The sequence below is a fragment of the Lampetra planeri genome, chromosome 56, assembly GCF_965212315.1.
Source record: "Lampetra planeri chromosome 56, kcLamPlan1.2.h2, whole genome shotgun sequence".
In the NCBI taxonomy this organism is placed as follows: domain Eukaryota; kingdom Metazoa; phylum Chordata; class Hyperoartia; order Petromyzontiformes; family Petromyzontidae; genus Lampetra; species Lampetra planeri.
The window spans coordinates 1395981-1412590 of NC_136162.1; the positions used below are offsets into that span (position 1 = coordinate 1395981).

The 16610-nt window shown below is 53.4% G+C and overlaps 1 protein-coding gene across 1 annotated transcript; it reads left to right on the plus strand.

Moving 5' to 3' along the window:
- The first annotated feature begins 12 nt into the window (after nt 1-12).
- Nucleotides 13-6625, plus strand: LOC144735642 (uncharacterized). The gene is made up of 3 exons (XM_078618092.1): nt 13-22; nt 1332-1559; nt 3224-6625. The coding sequence occupies exons 1-3, from the start codon at nt 13-15 to the stop codon at nt 3637-3639; spliced, it is 654 nt and encodes a 217-aa protein (XP_078474218.1). The 3' UTR covers nt 3640-6625.
- The last annotated feature ends 9985 nt before the right edge of the window (nt 6626-16610 follow it).

The window sequence follows — 16610 nt, forward strand, 5'->3', positions numbered from 1 at the left end:
TTGGGAGAGACGATGGGAGGGGGTTGGTGGGGGGAGGGGGAGATTCACAGTGGGGAAGGAACGGGGAACGTGGGGTGACCCGCGGTGTGGTGAGTGGGTCGGTGCATGAGTGGGCGAGTGAGTGGGTGAGTAAGCGTTTGAGTGTGTGAATGGGTGAGTGAGCATTTTAGTGTGTGAGTGAGCGAGTGGATGAGTGAGCGAGTGAGTGGGTGAATGGGTGAATTAGCGTTTGAGTGTATGAGTGAGTGAGCGAGTGAGCAGGCGAGTGAGTGAGTGGGTGAATGGATGAGTGAGCGTTTTAGTGTGTGAGTGAGTGAGCGAGTGAGTGAGTGAATGAGTGAGCGAGCGAGTGAGTGGGTGAATGGGTGAGTGAGCGTTTTAGTGTGTGTGTGAGTGAGCGAGTGAGTGGGTGGGTGGGCGAGTGAACGAGTAGGCGATTGAGTGACGAGTGAGTGGGTGAGTGAGCGTTTGAGTGTGTCAGTGAGCATGTCGGTGGGTGCGTGAGTGGGTGAGCGGGTGTGTGAATGTGAGCGGTAAATGTTGCAGTTCGCATGCTGAACAACGAACCTTCGTGACCCGAGTTCGATTCCCGCTCACGGCCAACACGAGTATCGATTATCTGAACCGGTGCTGGGCACACGAGGGGATGGGTGGCCAGCACCACGGCCGGCCACTTTTGTCTCCTAAGTGGCGACACTCAAAGTCGAACACACACACACACCCACTCACGTACACAATAGACACAAGCAGTCATAATCCCCGTGTCCCCAATAGAAGAACGATCCCCATCCCCCATGTCCCCTATACACAAGCAATCCCAATCCCCCCCTGTCCCCGATAAACGAGTGATCCCAATCCCCCGTGTCCCCTATATACAAGCAATCCCAATCTCCCCCTGTCCCCTATAGTCAACATCTCCTAGCCACCGTGATGATCATGATGAGAGAGAGAGAAAGACGCAAACTCCAAATATACAGCAGCAGGTGTCAGGGTCGGGATCGAACCCACGACCTCCTGCACACCAGGCGAGGTAGTCAACATCTCCTAGCCACCGTGATGATGAGAGAGAGAGAGAGACACGCAAACTCCAAATATACAGCAGCAGGCATCAGGGTTTAGATCGATCCCACGACCTCCTGCACACCAGACGAGGTAGTTAACATCTAACCACCGTGATGATGATGATGAGAGAGACACGCAGACTCCCCCCTAACCCCACCCCCATCACCCCACTCACCCCCCCACCCCCCCCCACCCCCATCACCCCCCCCCCCTCACCCCCCCCTCACCCCACCCCCCTCACCCCCCCCCCTCTTCCTCCTCCGCCGCAGGCAGCGAGCTGGGGAGCGACGTGACGGACGAGGACCTGGTGGACTTCCGGTGCCGCCGGTCCCGTCGAGCGACCGCGGCCCGCTCGGTCAACTACCGCGAGGACTCGGAGAGCGCCGGGGAGGATGGCGCCGGGGGCCGGCGGGCCGGGGGCGGGCCCCAGGGGCGCACCGCCACCATGCTGGCCGCCTTCCGCAAGCGGAAACGTGGACGCAGCTCCGACAGCGAAGGTAACGGGGGTCGAGGTTCGGGTGACGCTGGGGTCCGGTGTACGGGCTCGGCAAGGGTCCGAGTGTAATGTGAGGATATATCCGGCTCACTGACGTATCGCAACTCGTCACGGTGATTGGCTCTGCCAGTCCTGGTTTACAGCCAATGGGGGGGAGCCTAGGGGCGTGGCCCTGACGTGATGGAAAGGTGACAGCTGTAAGGATTGGTTCTGCTGGCTTTGGCCTCAGCCAATGGGGAGACGAGTCAGGGGCGTGGTCCCGGGAGCTGACGAGGGGGCCTGGAACATTCCATGCAGGCTAACGAGGATTGGCGGGAACGTACCACGTGACCCGGGTGTTAAATAGGGGTGGAGACGAACGACACGTGGTCAGAACGGGAACGAACAGAGGAAGGGGGCCACGCGGGAGCGGGGCTCCGGGTTGCCACGTGGTCCAGGCTGCCACGTGGTCCAGGCTGCCACGTGGTCCAGGCTACCACGTGGTCCAGGCTGCCACGTGGTCCAGGCTGCCACGTGGTCCAGGCTGCCACGTGGTCCAGGCTGCCACGTGGTCCAGGCTGCCACGTGGCAGTGTGTCTCTCTCTCTATCTGTCCCTCTCACGTGTCTGTCAGCAGCGTGAAGGAAAGCTGTAATACAAGTTGAATAAAAGACGGATTCCAGATGTCGCCTCAACGAGATTTATTACACGAGTATGGGTGAGGTATTGGTTCAGGAGGGGTCCGGCAGGGGCATGGTACAGACGCGGGACCGGGTTCTGTACCATTCCAGTCCGGATGTGGTATGGGCACAGTATGGTTACGGGCGAGGTAGGGGGTTATACAGTGTGGGTATTGTACGAGTCCGACACGGGTTCGGTTTGGGCACAATACGGGCTCGGTACGGCTTGAGGAGGGGGCACGGTGCGGGTTTGTTGGGGCTTCTGGAGGGGTTCGGTACGGGCTTGGTGGGAGTACGGCTTTGCAACAGGTTCAGTTTGGTAGGTGCTCAGTACGGGTTTATTATGGGTTCGGTACAGACGCCCGTTTGACTCTTGTCTCTGTGTCTGTCTTTCTCACACTGTCTCTGGGTCTCTGTCTCACTCTGTCTCTGGGTCTCTGTCTCACTCTGTCTTTCTCTCTTGGTCTCACTTTGTCTCTGGGTCTCTGTCTCACTCTGTCTCTCTCTCTTGGTCTCACTCTTTCTCTGGGTCTCTGTCTCACTCTGTCTCTCTCTCTTGGTCTCACTCTGTCTCTGGGTCTCTGTCTCACTCTGTCTCTGGGTCTCTGTCTCACTCTGTCTCTCTCTGTTGGTCTAACTCTGTCTCTGGGTCTCTGTCTCACTCTGTCTCTGGGTCTCTGTCTCACTCTGTCTCTCTCTCTTGGTCTCACTCTGTCTCTCTCTCTTGGTCTCACTGTCTCTGGGTCTCTGTCTCACTCTGTCTCTGTGTCTCTGTCTCACTCTGTCTCTCTCTCTTGGTCTCACTCTGTCTCTGGGTCTCATCTCAGGCTCACTGTCCCCCGTGTGTCTCTGTCTCTCGGTATCTCTCCGTCTCCCTCTCTCCGTGTCTCTGTGCCTCTGGTTATCGACAACAATTCTACGCTAACAACAACAACGCACGCCGCCACGGTCCACGCTGCCGCGGTCCCTGTCGCGTTAACCGCTGCGTTTATCCCCCCGGATGCCAGAGAGCGAGGCCTCGCGCAGCGACGCCTCCGACGACGACGGCCGCCCCCCCGTCAAGCGCCACCGCAACCGCCTCGACTCCTCATCCTCGTCCTCGTCCTCCTCACCCTCCTCCTCCGCGTCGCCCGCACGGCGCGACGACGACCGGACGAACGGCCGGGAGGGAGCCGCCTCGTCGGAACGGGCGCCGGCCAACGGAGGAAGGACGACGACCGACGGCGCCGGCCACGACGGGGGTCACCCGCCGCCGCCACGGGCCACCCCCGTCCCGCCGGGCCTGTCGGCGACGAGGAGGAGGGTGGACGATGACGACGGCGGCGACGACGACGACGCGGTGGAGGACGACGTCGACGACGTGGATCTCCTGGACGTCGCCGATCTGGTGGAGTACGTGTGCAACAGCGGCAGCGTGCTCTAACCGCGGCGTGCTCTAACCGCGACCGGCGGTCGTTGGTTCGTGGTTGGCCGCCGCGGTTGTTTGCCGGTGGCTCTCGCGAAGACGGAACTGTGCGGACGGACGCCGCAGCCGTCGTGCGACGGTGTGTTCATAGTTGACTCGCTCCTTTCTTTTTTTTACACCACTTGACTTTAACCGCCCGGCTGTCGTTCGGGAGAGGGGGGGGGGCCACCGCTCCGCTCGCTCAGATGCGCAACGTTGTCGCGCGGAAGAGGTGTTCATTCGTAAGCCGCCTGTGAGCAATATGGCGGCGGCGGTTGTTGTTGTTGTTGTTGTTGCGGCTGCTCGAAAAGGAACTAATGACGGAGCAATCGCCAAGAAGGTGTTAACTTTTAAGACTTTAATTTTTTTGTACTGTTATCCAATAATGATGCCACGTTAAACGCCCGCCCCACCCCCCTCCTCTTCCTGCGGTGGTGGTGGCGGTGGTGGCCGTGGTGGTCGTCGTGGCGGTGGTGGTGGTGGTGGCGATCGTGGTGGTGGTGGTCGTGGTGGTGGTGGTGGCGGTTGTTTTGATTTAATGAGTGGGGGAGCTGGAATGAACGGAGCGATCCCGTGCCCGCCGTGCTCCTCCAACGAACCACGCCCCCCCTCCCCGACACAAAGCGCCGTCCAAATATTTCTCAAGACGCGTTTGTAATTGAATCGCTCGCGCCGCTCGTGATGTTTACCACTAACGGTGTGCGACGGACGGGTTCCCGCGTCGGAAATTCCACATTACCGTGGCAAGATGGAGCCTTGTACACCCCTCTCACCACCCCCACCGCCCCCCCCCCCCCCCACCTCCAATACCTGCATAGCACGGCCTCCACGTCCGACATCATCTGCACAAAGTGGTACTCGTTTTATCGGCCGTGAAGAACCGATGAAGATGATGGGCGGGGATTTGAACTTGCGACCTTCAGTTTGCTGAGAAGTCGATCTCCACTCCGCGGCCGGGATGAACTGAGAGTAGTCGTAGTGTCATTGTTGTTGTTGTTATCGTCATCATCATACTTGTTATTATTGCCGTCGCATAATTATCCTTCGTGTACATTCGTTCGTTGACGCTTTTCTCCAACAAGTGGGTCCGTCGCTGTGGGCGTGAAGCCGGCTCCACTACCCCCCCCCCCCCCCGCCCCCCCCCCCCGCCCTCCGAGCAATAGGCCGAGCAACTCTGGTTGCGCGGGTTGTTGCATGCAACTGCGTACCGGGTTGAGCGCCGCCGCGACCTTTGACCTTCACCGCAAAACTATTCCGGCGTCTGGTCAGTAGTTATGGACCTCGCCCCCCCCCCCCCCACTTCCCACTCGAATAACTTGGCGTGCGGGTGAAAGTCTGCAAACCTGAAACGGGCAACATCTTCCTTACTTGCTGCCCCCCCTCCCCACATCCAAAATAAACCGCGCATGGCTCAGGCTGGTTGTGCCAGGCTGGTTGTGCCAGGCTGGTTGTGCCAGGCTGGTTGTGCCAGGCTGGTTGTGCCAGGCTGGGCGTGCCAGGCTGGGCGTGCCAGGCTGGTTGTGCCAGGCTGGTTGTGCCAGGCTGGTTGTGCCAGGCTGGTTGTGCCAGGCCGGGTGTTCCGCGCCAGCTCCAAACGGGGATCACGGTTCGCGTTTTTGGCGAGACGGGAAAGTCCGAGGCAGTGGCAACCTCCGCCTGAAGTAATCCGCCGATAGGGCAAGAGACTTGCTGAATGGTTTGACCCCATTAATGACCAAAAGACCTAATCCTCGGCTACCCGTACCCGGTCGGGTATCGGGTAGGGTACGGGTACCCGTTTGCTACCCTGGTGCGGCCGGGTACGGGTACGGGTAGGCCGTGAGTCACTGGTGAGTAACCGTTTGTCACTCATTTCCCAACGTCTTGTCTCTTCTCACAATTCAAGTTCCTAGAATCAACCCACCCGCGCCTGCAACATGGCTTCATCCCAGAGGTCGCAATCGGGTACCCGTACCCTACCCAGCCGGGTATAGGTAGGGTACGGGTACCCGTTTGCGACCCTGGTGCGGCCGGGTACGGGTAAGGAATGAAAACCCGTTGGCGACCTCTGCTTTCTGGAGATCAACACGGCCGGCGAAGACGGTGTGGTTGGTGTGGCCAGAAAACCACGGCCCCCCCCCCGCCCCCCCCCCACCCGCTCACACAAACCGCGACCGTTGGAACTCGCTAAACTAATAGGGTTTTTCCCCTTTTTTCTGGCAACAAAACTGACACCTTTTGCAAGGAATCATGCTTACATTGACCACAATACTTGCAGTCAAATGCAAACAAAAAACAATACTCTGATAATTTATGCATTGTCTTTGAAACTGATTGGTCCACACCAGAGACAGCTTTCTTTAGAGCCTCGTCTCATACGGTGTTCGACCAGATGACGCCAAAAGGCGCACAGCTCAAAGACAACGCACTACCAGAGTAGTCGAACACCATATGAGACGAGGCTCTAAAGAAAGCTGTCTCTGGTGTGGACCAATCAGTTTCAAAGACAATGCATCTTATCAGAGTTGTGTTTTTTGTTTGCATTTGACTGCAAGTATTGTGGTTAATGTAAGCATGATTCCTTGCAAAAGGTGTCAGTTTTGTTGCCAGAATAAAAGGGGTAAAACCCCTTTTAGTATATTTTGGTACTGGCAAAGGAGGTCCCATGATGTTGGAACTCGTTTGAGGCTGAGTTGACACTAAGCGTGGAGAGCCCAGGGACAGTTCGGGTGTTTGTTTGTTTGTTCCCGATGTTGGGGGCTGTGAGCAGGAGTTTAATCGTAACTCGGGCGACTGGGTTTGTAGCAGCAGCGCGCGCTAACCGCTGCACCACCCCCCCACCCCACCATCACCTACCCCCACCGCTGTAGGTATGCGCACGCACGTAACGTGCGCAGTCGACCCGCGTGCGTGTGGACGCATTGTTGCGAATACTCGCGAATTCCTCGATTTGATCGAAAAATAAATTCATGAATACGTCGCAAAATTGCTCCCTCCTGGCAGGCGAATAATATCCACTTTGCGGGCAATGTGCTGACTTCACCTAGTGCCACGCAGGGACAGCTGCCACCAGGGGGGGCGGGGAGGGTCCCCTAGGCGAAATATTCCATCTTGGGCGATGCAGTGGGCGAGATGATGAGAGACGCGAGGCTAACGGGGCGGTGGGGGGGGGGGGCCTCTCTCCGAAACGCTGCGGCGTTGAAGCGAGCGCCGGTTAAATGTGACCCCCCCCCACAATCCCTCAGCGCAAATCGAGCAAAGTTGCCGTGTGCGAGTCCTCGTCACCGCGTCTGGGGAGCAGCGCGTCTTGGATCGCTTCCCGGAGTTCCGTCGGCTCGAATCGATCGATCGATCGACCCCCGTTGTGGCGATGATCATCAACTGCCCTGGAACGTCAAACCACGGAGCCGTAATGACCCCCCCCCCCCCCCGATCTCATGAACACATTGTGACGTCATCTCTCCTCGCGGGCTGTCGATCAGAAAAAGCCACGTGGTTATTTTTGGTAATCTTACCCCCTCCACCCCCACCCCCCCCCTTGTATGCCTTGTTGTTGTTGTTGTTGTTTTACCTGTGTCCGTGTGCACGTTTGTCGGCAGTCTTGTCGACTTGTGTGTGTGTGTACGTACGTGTGTGTACGTACGTGTGTGTACGTGTGTACGTGTGTGTGTGCACGTTTAACTCCATCAAAAAAGTAACCTGCAGCGCCTATTACCATCATTAGAGGAAAAAACGGTGATCCAATCTCCGACCCCCAGGAACAGGTTTGCAGATTTGCTCGTGAAGGACGCTACTGGGCAGTTGGAGGCAGTCGCCCTCCAACAACAACGGAGGGCGGAGGAGCGACGCTCACAACAACGAGCGGAGCGCCGGGTGGCTAAAGCACAGCAAGTTGGCACAGTAGGGGGCACAGGTGGTGCATCAGCCAGTCATCTCGGTCATCTCGGTCAGTCGACCCGTGGCACCTGGGTCTGCCCCGTGACCTCCTGCCAGCGGGCGTTCGACACTTCACGTGGCCTCAGGGTGCACATGGCCTGGCACAAGCGTCGTGGTGACGTCACCGCCACTTAGTGGCGAATGGCGGTTGTTGTTGTGCACGTGTGTGCGTGCACGTGTGTGCGTGTACGTGTGTGTGTACGTGCGTGTGTGTGTGTGTACGTGTGTGTACGTGCGTGTGTGTACGTGTGTGTACGTGTGTGTGTACGTACGTGTGTGTGTGTGCGTGCGTGCGTGTGTGTGCGTGCGTGCGTGTACGTGTGTGTGCGTGTACGTGTGTGTGCGTGCACGTGTGTGTGTGTGTGCACGTGTGTGTGTGTGTGCGCGTGTGTGTGTGCGTGTGTGTGTGTGTACGCGTGTGCGTGTACGCGTGTGCGTGTACGCGTGTGCGTGTACGCGTGTACGCGTGTGCGTGTACGTGTGTGCGTGTACGTGTGTGCGTGTACGCGTGTGCGTGTACGCGTGTGTGTGTGTGGGGAGCGGCAGCACTGTGGTCAAGGTGCTACGCTGCGCCACGAAGCCGCCCGACCCGAGTTTGATTACCCGCTCGCGACCAGCGCCGGCCCTCCCCTAGGTTGACTCAGCCTCAAACGAGTACCCAGTGCGATTGCGTCGTCAACATCGCCACTGGGAGAGACAAAGGCGGCTGGGCGTGGTGCAGGCCACCCACCCCCCCCCCCCTCGTGTGCCGTTCCGGCCTGCATAGGCGCTCGCTAGCAGCACTTTCCCCAAAAGTCTGTGAAGGCTATACCGGGGAGATGGGGGGGGGGGGATCTTTGTCTTTGTGGTGTGTGTGTGTACGTACGCGCGTTTCAAATAGAGGCGGCTTATTCGCCTAAAGCCAAAATGCCAGTCGCGGCTGAATTTAGTCCCCCCACCCCCCCCCCCACCCCCTCCCTCCCTCCCCCCGGTTCGTTCTTTTAATCAAAAGAAATAAACTCTAGAGATTTTGTATTGTAAGTCCCCGCTGCGAGAGTGTGTGTCATTTTGTTCACCCCCCCCCCCCGCCCGCCCCATCGCCAACGCAGACCCCTGGTGTCTGACGTTCAAAACGAACGCCTCGTACAGGAACCCTGCCTCCGACGGTCCCCCGTCAACCGAATCGGGCCGCACCGGGCATGGCCGATGCGGCCAAATGATAGCCCCACAAAGTGTGGCCCCGTCATGTGGATACATCTCTCGCACCAAAATAATCTCGATGCGTGTTTCAAAATGTGGAGGGGAAAACCGGGAGGACCGGGAGGAAAAAAAAATCCACGCGACCACGGGGAGAGAGAGAGAGAGACGCAAACTCCAAATATACAGCAGCAGGCGTCATGGGTCCGGATCGAACCCACGACCTCCTGTATACCAGGCGAGGTAGTTAACATCTCCTAGCCACCGTGATGATGATGAGCGAGAGACACGCAAACTCCAAATATACAGCAGGCGTCGGGGTCAGGATTGAACCTGCAATCGAACCCACGACCTCCTGTATACCAGGCGAGGTAGTCAACATCTCCTAGCCACCGTGATGATGATGAGAGAGAGACACGCAAACTCCAAATATACAGCAGGCGTCGGGGTTGGGATCGACCCCACAACCTCCTGTATACGGGGCGAGGTAGTCACACGAAGGGACATGGGGTAGTTGTTGTGGTTGATGTTATCAGCTGCCTCTTAAGTTTAAAGAGGATATTCGTTGGTAAACCCTTGCAGTTGCATTAACACACTCGCACACCCATAATCTAGATCAGCACATCGTGCATATTCCAATACCGATACCCGTCATTCACCACGGCGCCTGTGCCAGGCTAGGTGCACGTTGAGGCCACGTGAAGTGTCGAAGGCTCGCTGACAGGAGGAGGTCTCGGGACAGACCCAGGTGGTGCCATGAGTTGGCTGACAGATCACCGGTAGATGCACCATCACCAACCCCCCCCCCCCCACTGCCAACTTGCTGGATTTTATCCACCCGGCGCTCCGTTGTTGTGAGCGTCGCTCCTCCGTTGATGCTGGAGGGCGACTGCCTCCAACTGCCCAGCAGCAGCGTCCTTCACGAGCCTCCTCCACCAGAGGCCGATCTTGACACCGATGGTACCAGTCGTCAGCAAGTCCACTCAGCTCCACAATCCTCCCGTACCACATCAGCTCCATCTCTGCTCCAGCCCGTGCCGTGCCTGTTCAGCAACCCTCTCTATGCGGCCAAACAGAAGCTGCTTGGGCATGCGGTGGCTGGGCATGCGGGCTACGTGACCCAGCCAACGCAGCCTTGCCTGCCGGATGAGGTTAGATACACACACACAGATACAATGATCCCACGCAAAGTCTATCACACGCTGTTGGGGCAAGTGCTGTTAGAAAGCAGCGCCTATGAAGGCCGGCACCGTGGCACACGAGGGGATGGGGTGGCCAGCACCACGCCCGGCCGCCTTTGTCTCCCCAGTTGGTCGGTTTTTTTAAATCCTTTATATTAAGTTCACTTGCTTGCTTGCTTACGACCGTGCAAATCTTTCGGTCGTTTTTTAACCCACTTCCCGTGATCCAATCGAGCTGACATTTTGCACACAGACTCGTTGTGCGTGACAATTTATTTTCGTGAAATTTTTTTTCCAAAATTTTACACTTTTTAGGTAAAAAATAAATTATATTTAATTACCAATTGCTTAATGGTGGCAGGCAATCATCTGACCCATAGGTGGCAGCCATCTCAAGCCAGAGGACGAGAGGACTCTAGCCGCCACGCATATAAAGGATTTATAGTGAAAAACTTTGTTTTTACGGGTTATACTTGTTAGTGTTCTCGTTGCTTGACTGGTGGCCGGTGCCATATTGTCATGCGATACACGTGGAGGGTGATCGCCACCTAGCGGAGATGATGAGATTTGGTGTCTCTGTCTTGTCTGCGGGCGGTGTTGAGTCGATGGTGTAGTGTTGAGTCTATGGGCAGTTTCGATTTAAAGCTTTCGTGACTGCAGGGATGCATCTTCTTGGTTCTTTCGGTAAAGTCACGTAGAATGGAAATAATAAAATAATAAAAATGAAAAATAATAAAATAATTATTCTTAGGTTTTTTTCGGTAAAGTCACGTAGGTAATGTTTTTACCTACGTGACTTTACCGAAAAAAACCTAATAATATGAATCATTGCAGTCACGAAAGCTTCAAATCTAGACATAATAAAATAATTCTCACGACGTTACGGCCACAACGGCTGCTTGCGTTGTGGCCGTCCCATGGCTGCTATACATTTCCACGTGGTATCAGCCACTTTATAGGGCCAGCCAAGTCGCTTCTGCAAAAGATCTGCATCACTCAGTGGGTCAAGGATTCATGAGCTCCTCGTACAATCCGGTCTGGTTAAACTCACGATGGGATCGTAGGCAGGCGCCAACCTTGAATGTTTCAAATCGGCGCAAATGTTTCTTCAGAAGGGGTCCACGTTTGAGCCAGCATTGAGAAGGGAGGGCATGACTGTGGCCAAGAAGACCCGAAGCTTCGCGTGGACAGACAGATCAGAGACATCTTCTTGGTTCTTTCGGTAAAGTCACGTAGAAGGGAAATAATAAAATAATTAATTTTAGAACTTTCGTGACTGCAGGAATTATTATTTGGTTCTTTCGGTTAAGTCACGTCTAAAGATAAAATATTATTTAATTTATTATTTTATCTTTAGACGTGACTTAACCGAAAGAACCAAATAATAAAATAATTCTCACGACGTTTCGGCCTGAATCAGACGCTGTCTTTCCGACAGACCTGTTCTTCACCCGAGGGCGGCTGCTTGCGTTGTGGCCGAAACGTCGTGAGAATTATTTTATTATGTTTTATTATTTTATTATTTCTCTTCTACGTGACTTTACCGAAAGAACCAAGAAGATGAATCCCTGCAGTCACGAAAGCTTTAAATCGAAAAAGATCAGAGACACCGCATATATGATTAAAACTATGTAACACAATTTTTGGTTCCTGGGAACTAAGTGTTATTTTGTAATTGCTCATACCTAAAAAAAATTATTACGTCCTTCCAATGATTGCTGAGCCAGAATCCATCTTCTCGGTTGAAATTGTCTCTGTGTTTGTATATGTGGATCGCCTCATGAACGAATCTCTCATGGTAGCCAGATGGCTTGCAGAGAACCTCCGTCTTGGAGAAGTCAATGTCATGTGAGCCGCACTGAATTGTAACAGTGATCTGCCACGGCTGAGGTGTTTGTCCTACCGTGTTTCAAGTCTGCTTTATGTTCACGGATGCGGTCCGAGACATGTCTATTATTAAATCCTTTATATTAAGTTCGCTTGCTTGCGCGCTTACGACCGTGCAAATCTTTCGGTCGTTTTTTATTTAAATCCTTTATATTAAGTTCGCTTGCTTGCTTGCGTGCGCGCTTACGACCGTGCAAATCTTTCGGTCGTTTTTTAACCCACTTCCCGTGATCCAATCGAGCTGACATTTTCCACACAGACTCGTTGTGCGTGACAATTAATCTTCGTGGAAAAAAATTTGCAAAATTTTACACTTTTTAGGAACATTTTTATTATATTTGATTACCAATTGCTTAATGCTGCCAGGCAATCATCTGACCCATAGGTGGCAGCCATCTCAAGCCAGAGGACGAGAGGACTCTAGCCGCCACGCATATAAAGGATTTATAGTGAAAAACTTTGTTTTTCCGGGTTAATTTTTTCCCCAACAAACTTTGCTTTTGTGACGCAGCTTGTGTTGCCCACGAGGTGGCGGTATGCCCGCTCCTCTGACACAGACACGCGATCTTCCCATTCAACTCGCTTACATTGACATGCCAATCTCTCCCTTGAACGCAGCGGCTGTGCGTGCGTGCGGCGATGGGACTCATTTCCATCTCTGACCACGCCTACTTACCCCTGGGTGACACCAGAGGTCGCAACCGGGTACGCGATACCCGTACCCTACCCGATACCTGGCTACCCATACCCAGCCAGGTACGGATACCCGTTTGCGACCCTGGTGCGGCCGGGTACGGGTAGGCCGTGAGTCACTGGTGAGTCGCCGTTTGTCACTCATTTCCCAACGTCTTGTCTCTTCTCACAATTCAAGTTCCTAGAATCAACCCACCCGCGCCTGCAACATGGCTTCATCCCAGAGGTCGCAATCAGGTACCCGATACCCGTACCCTACCCGATACCCGGCCGGGTACGGGTAGGGTACGGGTACGGCCGGGTACGGGTACCCGTTTGCGACCCTGGTGCGGCCGGGTACGGGTAAGGAATCAAAACCCGTTTGCGACCTCTGGGTGACACCCACTTCAAACCTATATATATCCTCTTGTTGCAGCAGCCCTTTCTTGTTCAGCAGTTCTACGGCTGTGTATTTCCACCTGATGACGATTGCTTGTGTTGCGATGTATTATTTATTTTTTTACCCACGTGACTTCACAGAAAGAACCAAAGAGTATGGATTCCTGCAGCCACGAAAGCTTCAAATCGAGATCTTAACACCTCCCGTTTTATTTCCAGAGCGGGTAAAACCTATTCTTACATTTCATCATTTTGATACAGCAGTGGCACACACAAAACAAGTAAACCCGTAAAAACAAAGTTTTTCACTATAAATCTGTATATGCGTGGCATCGGGGCGGCTAGAGTCCTCTCGTCCTCTGGCTTGAGATGGCTGCCACCTATGGGTCAGATGATTGTTTGGCAGCATTAAACAATTGGTAATTAAATATTTAAACAATTTTCCCTAAACAGTGTAAAATTTTGGAAAAATAATTTTCACAAAAATGCATTGTCACGCACAACGAGTCTGTTTGCAAAATGTCAGCTCGATTGGATCACGGGAAGTGGGTTAAAAAACGACCGAAAGATTTGCACGGTCCTAAGCAAGCAAGCGAACTTAATATAAAGGATTTAAAAAGTCTCATTGATGGGACAGATTGGATTGGAACGATGCCCTGGTGGCACCCCCCCCGCTTTCAAGAAGGGGGGTGGGGGGTGGACACCATCATTGTGACATCTCCATCCTCGGTGTGTGACGCCCGGGAAAAAACTAAAATCTCTGCCATGGATTTGTTCACCATCGGCCCGACATCGCCTGTCACTGGGGTCGAGCCGTGAGCTGGGGTCGCGGTGTTCATCCCGCAGTGGCAGTGCGCTAACCGCTACGCCGCTTACTCCGATAAGCACGGATGGATGCGTACGGCGTGGAAGAAGTTCATCACACGTACCATCATCTACGCCCATAGACTCAACACTGCCCATAGACTCAACACTACCCATAGACTAACACTGCCCATAGACTAACACTGCCCATAGACTCAACACTGCCCATAGACTCACACTGCCCATAGACTCACACTGCCCATAGACTCACACTGCCCATAGACTCAACACTGCACATAGACTCAACACTGCCCATAGACTCAACACTGCACCATAGACTCAACACTGCCCATAGACTCAACACTGCTAACCATAGACTCAACACTGCACATAGACTCAACATTGCCCATAGACTCAACACTGCACCATAGACTCAACACTGCCCATAGACTCAACACTGCTAACCATAGACTCAACACTGCACATAGACTCAACATTGCCCATAGACTCAACACTGCACCATAGACTAACACTGCCCATAGACTCAACACTGCACATAGACTCAACACTACCCATAGACTAACATTGCCCATAGACTAACACTGCCCATAGACTAACACTGCTCATAGACTAACACTGCCCATAGACTAACATTGCCCATAGACTAACACTGCCCATAGACTAACACTGCTCATAGACTAACACTGCACCTAGACTCACACTGCCCATAGACTCAACACTGCCCATAGACTAACACTGCCCATAGACTAACACTGCACATAGACTCAACACTGCCCATAGACTCAACACTACCCATAGACTAACACTGCCCATAGACTAACACTGCACCTAGACTCACACTGCCCATAGACTCAACACTGCCCATAGACTAACACTGCCCATAGACTAACACTGCACATAGACTCAACACTGCCCATAGACTCAACACTACCCATAGACTAACACTGCCCATAGACTAACACTGCCCATAGACTAACACTGCACATAGACTCAACACTGCCCATAGACTCAACACTACCCATAGACTAACACTGCCCATAGACTAACACTGCTCATAGACTAACACTGCACCTAGACTCAACACTACCCATAGACTAACACTGCCCATAGACTAACACTGCACATAGACTCAACACTGCCCATAGACTCAACACTACCCATAGACTAACACTGCTCATAGACTAACACTGCACCTAGACTCACACTGCCCATAGACTAACACTGCCCATAGACTAACACTGCTCATAGACTAACACTGCACCTAGACTCACACTGCCCATAGACTCAACACTGCCCATAGACTAACACTGCCCACAGACTCAACACTGCCCATAGACTAACACTGCACATAGACTCAACACTAACCATAGACTCAACACTGCCCATAGACTCAACACTGCCCATAGACTCAACACTGCCCATAGACTAACACTGCACATAGACTAACACTGCCCATAGACTAACACTGCCCATAGACTAACACTGCCCATATACTAACACTACCCATAGACTCAACACTGCCCATAGACTAACACTGCCCATAGACTAACACTGCCCATAGACTAACACTGCCCATAGACTCAACACTGCCCATAGACTCAACACTGCCCATAGACTCACACTGCACATAGACTCAACACTGCACATAGACTCAACACTGCCCATAGACTAACACTGCCCATAGACTCAACACTGCCCATAGACTAACACTGCCCATAGACTCAACACTGCCCATAGACTAACACTGCCCATAGACTCAACACTGCCCATAGACTCAACACTGCCCATAGACTAACACTGCCCATAGACTCAACACTGCCCATAGACTAACACTGCCCATATACTAACACTGCCCATAGACTAACACTGCCCATAGACTCAACACTGCCCATAGACTAACACTGCCCATAGACTCAACACTACCCATAGACTAACACTGCCCATAGACTCAACACTGCCCATAGACTTAACACTGCCCACAGACTCAACACTGCCCATCGACTAATACTGCCCATAGTCTCAACACTGCCCATAGACTCATACTGCCCATAGACTAACAGTGCACTATAGACTAACACTGCCCATAGACTTACACTGCCCATAGACTCAACACTACCCATAGACTAACACTGCCCATAGACTCACACTGCCCACAGACCCAACACTACCCATAGACTAACACTGCCCATAGACTCAACACTGCCCATAGACTCAACACTGCCCATAGACTAACACTGCCCATAGACTCAACACTGCCCATAGACTTAACACTGCCCATAGACTCAACACTGCCCATAGACTAACACCGCCCATAGACTAACAATGCCCATAGACTCAACACTGCACATAGACTCAACACTACCCATAGACTAACACTACCCATAGACTCAACACTGCCCATAGACTCAACACTGCCCATAGACTCAACACTGTCCATAGACTCAACACCGCCCATAGACTCAACACTACCCATAGACTCAACACTGCCTATAGACTCAACACCGCCCATAGACTCAACACTACCCATAGACTCAACACTGTCCATAGACTCAACACCGCCCATAGACTCAACACTACCCATAGACTCAACACTACCCATAGACTAACACTGCCCATAGACTCAACACTGCCCATAGACTCAACACCGCCCATAGACTCAACACTGCACATAGACTAACACTGCCCATAGACTCACACTGCCCATAGACTCACACTGCCCATAGACTAACACTGCCCATAGACTAACACTGCCCATAGACTGACGCTGCCCATAGACTAACACTGCCCATAGACTAACGCTGCACATAGACTAACACTGCACATAGACTAACACTGCCCATAGACTCACACTGCCCATAGACTAACACTGCCCATAGACTCAACACTACCCATAGA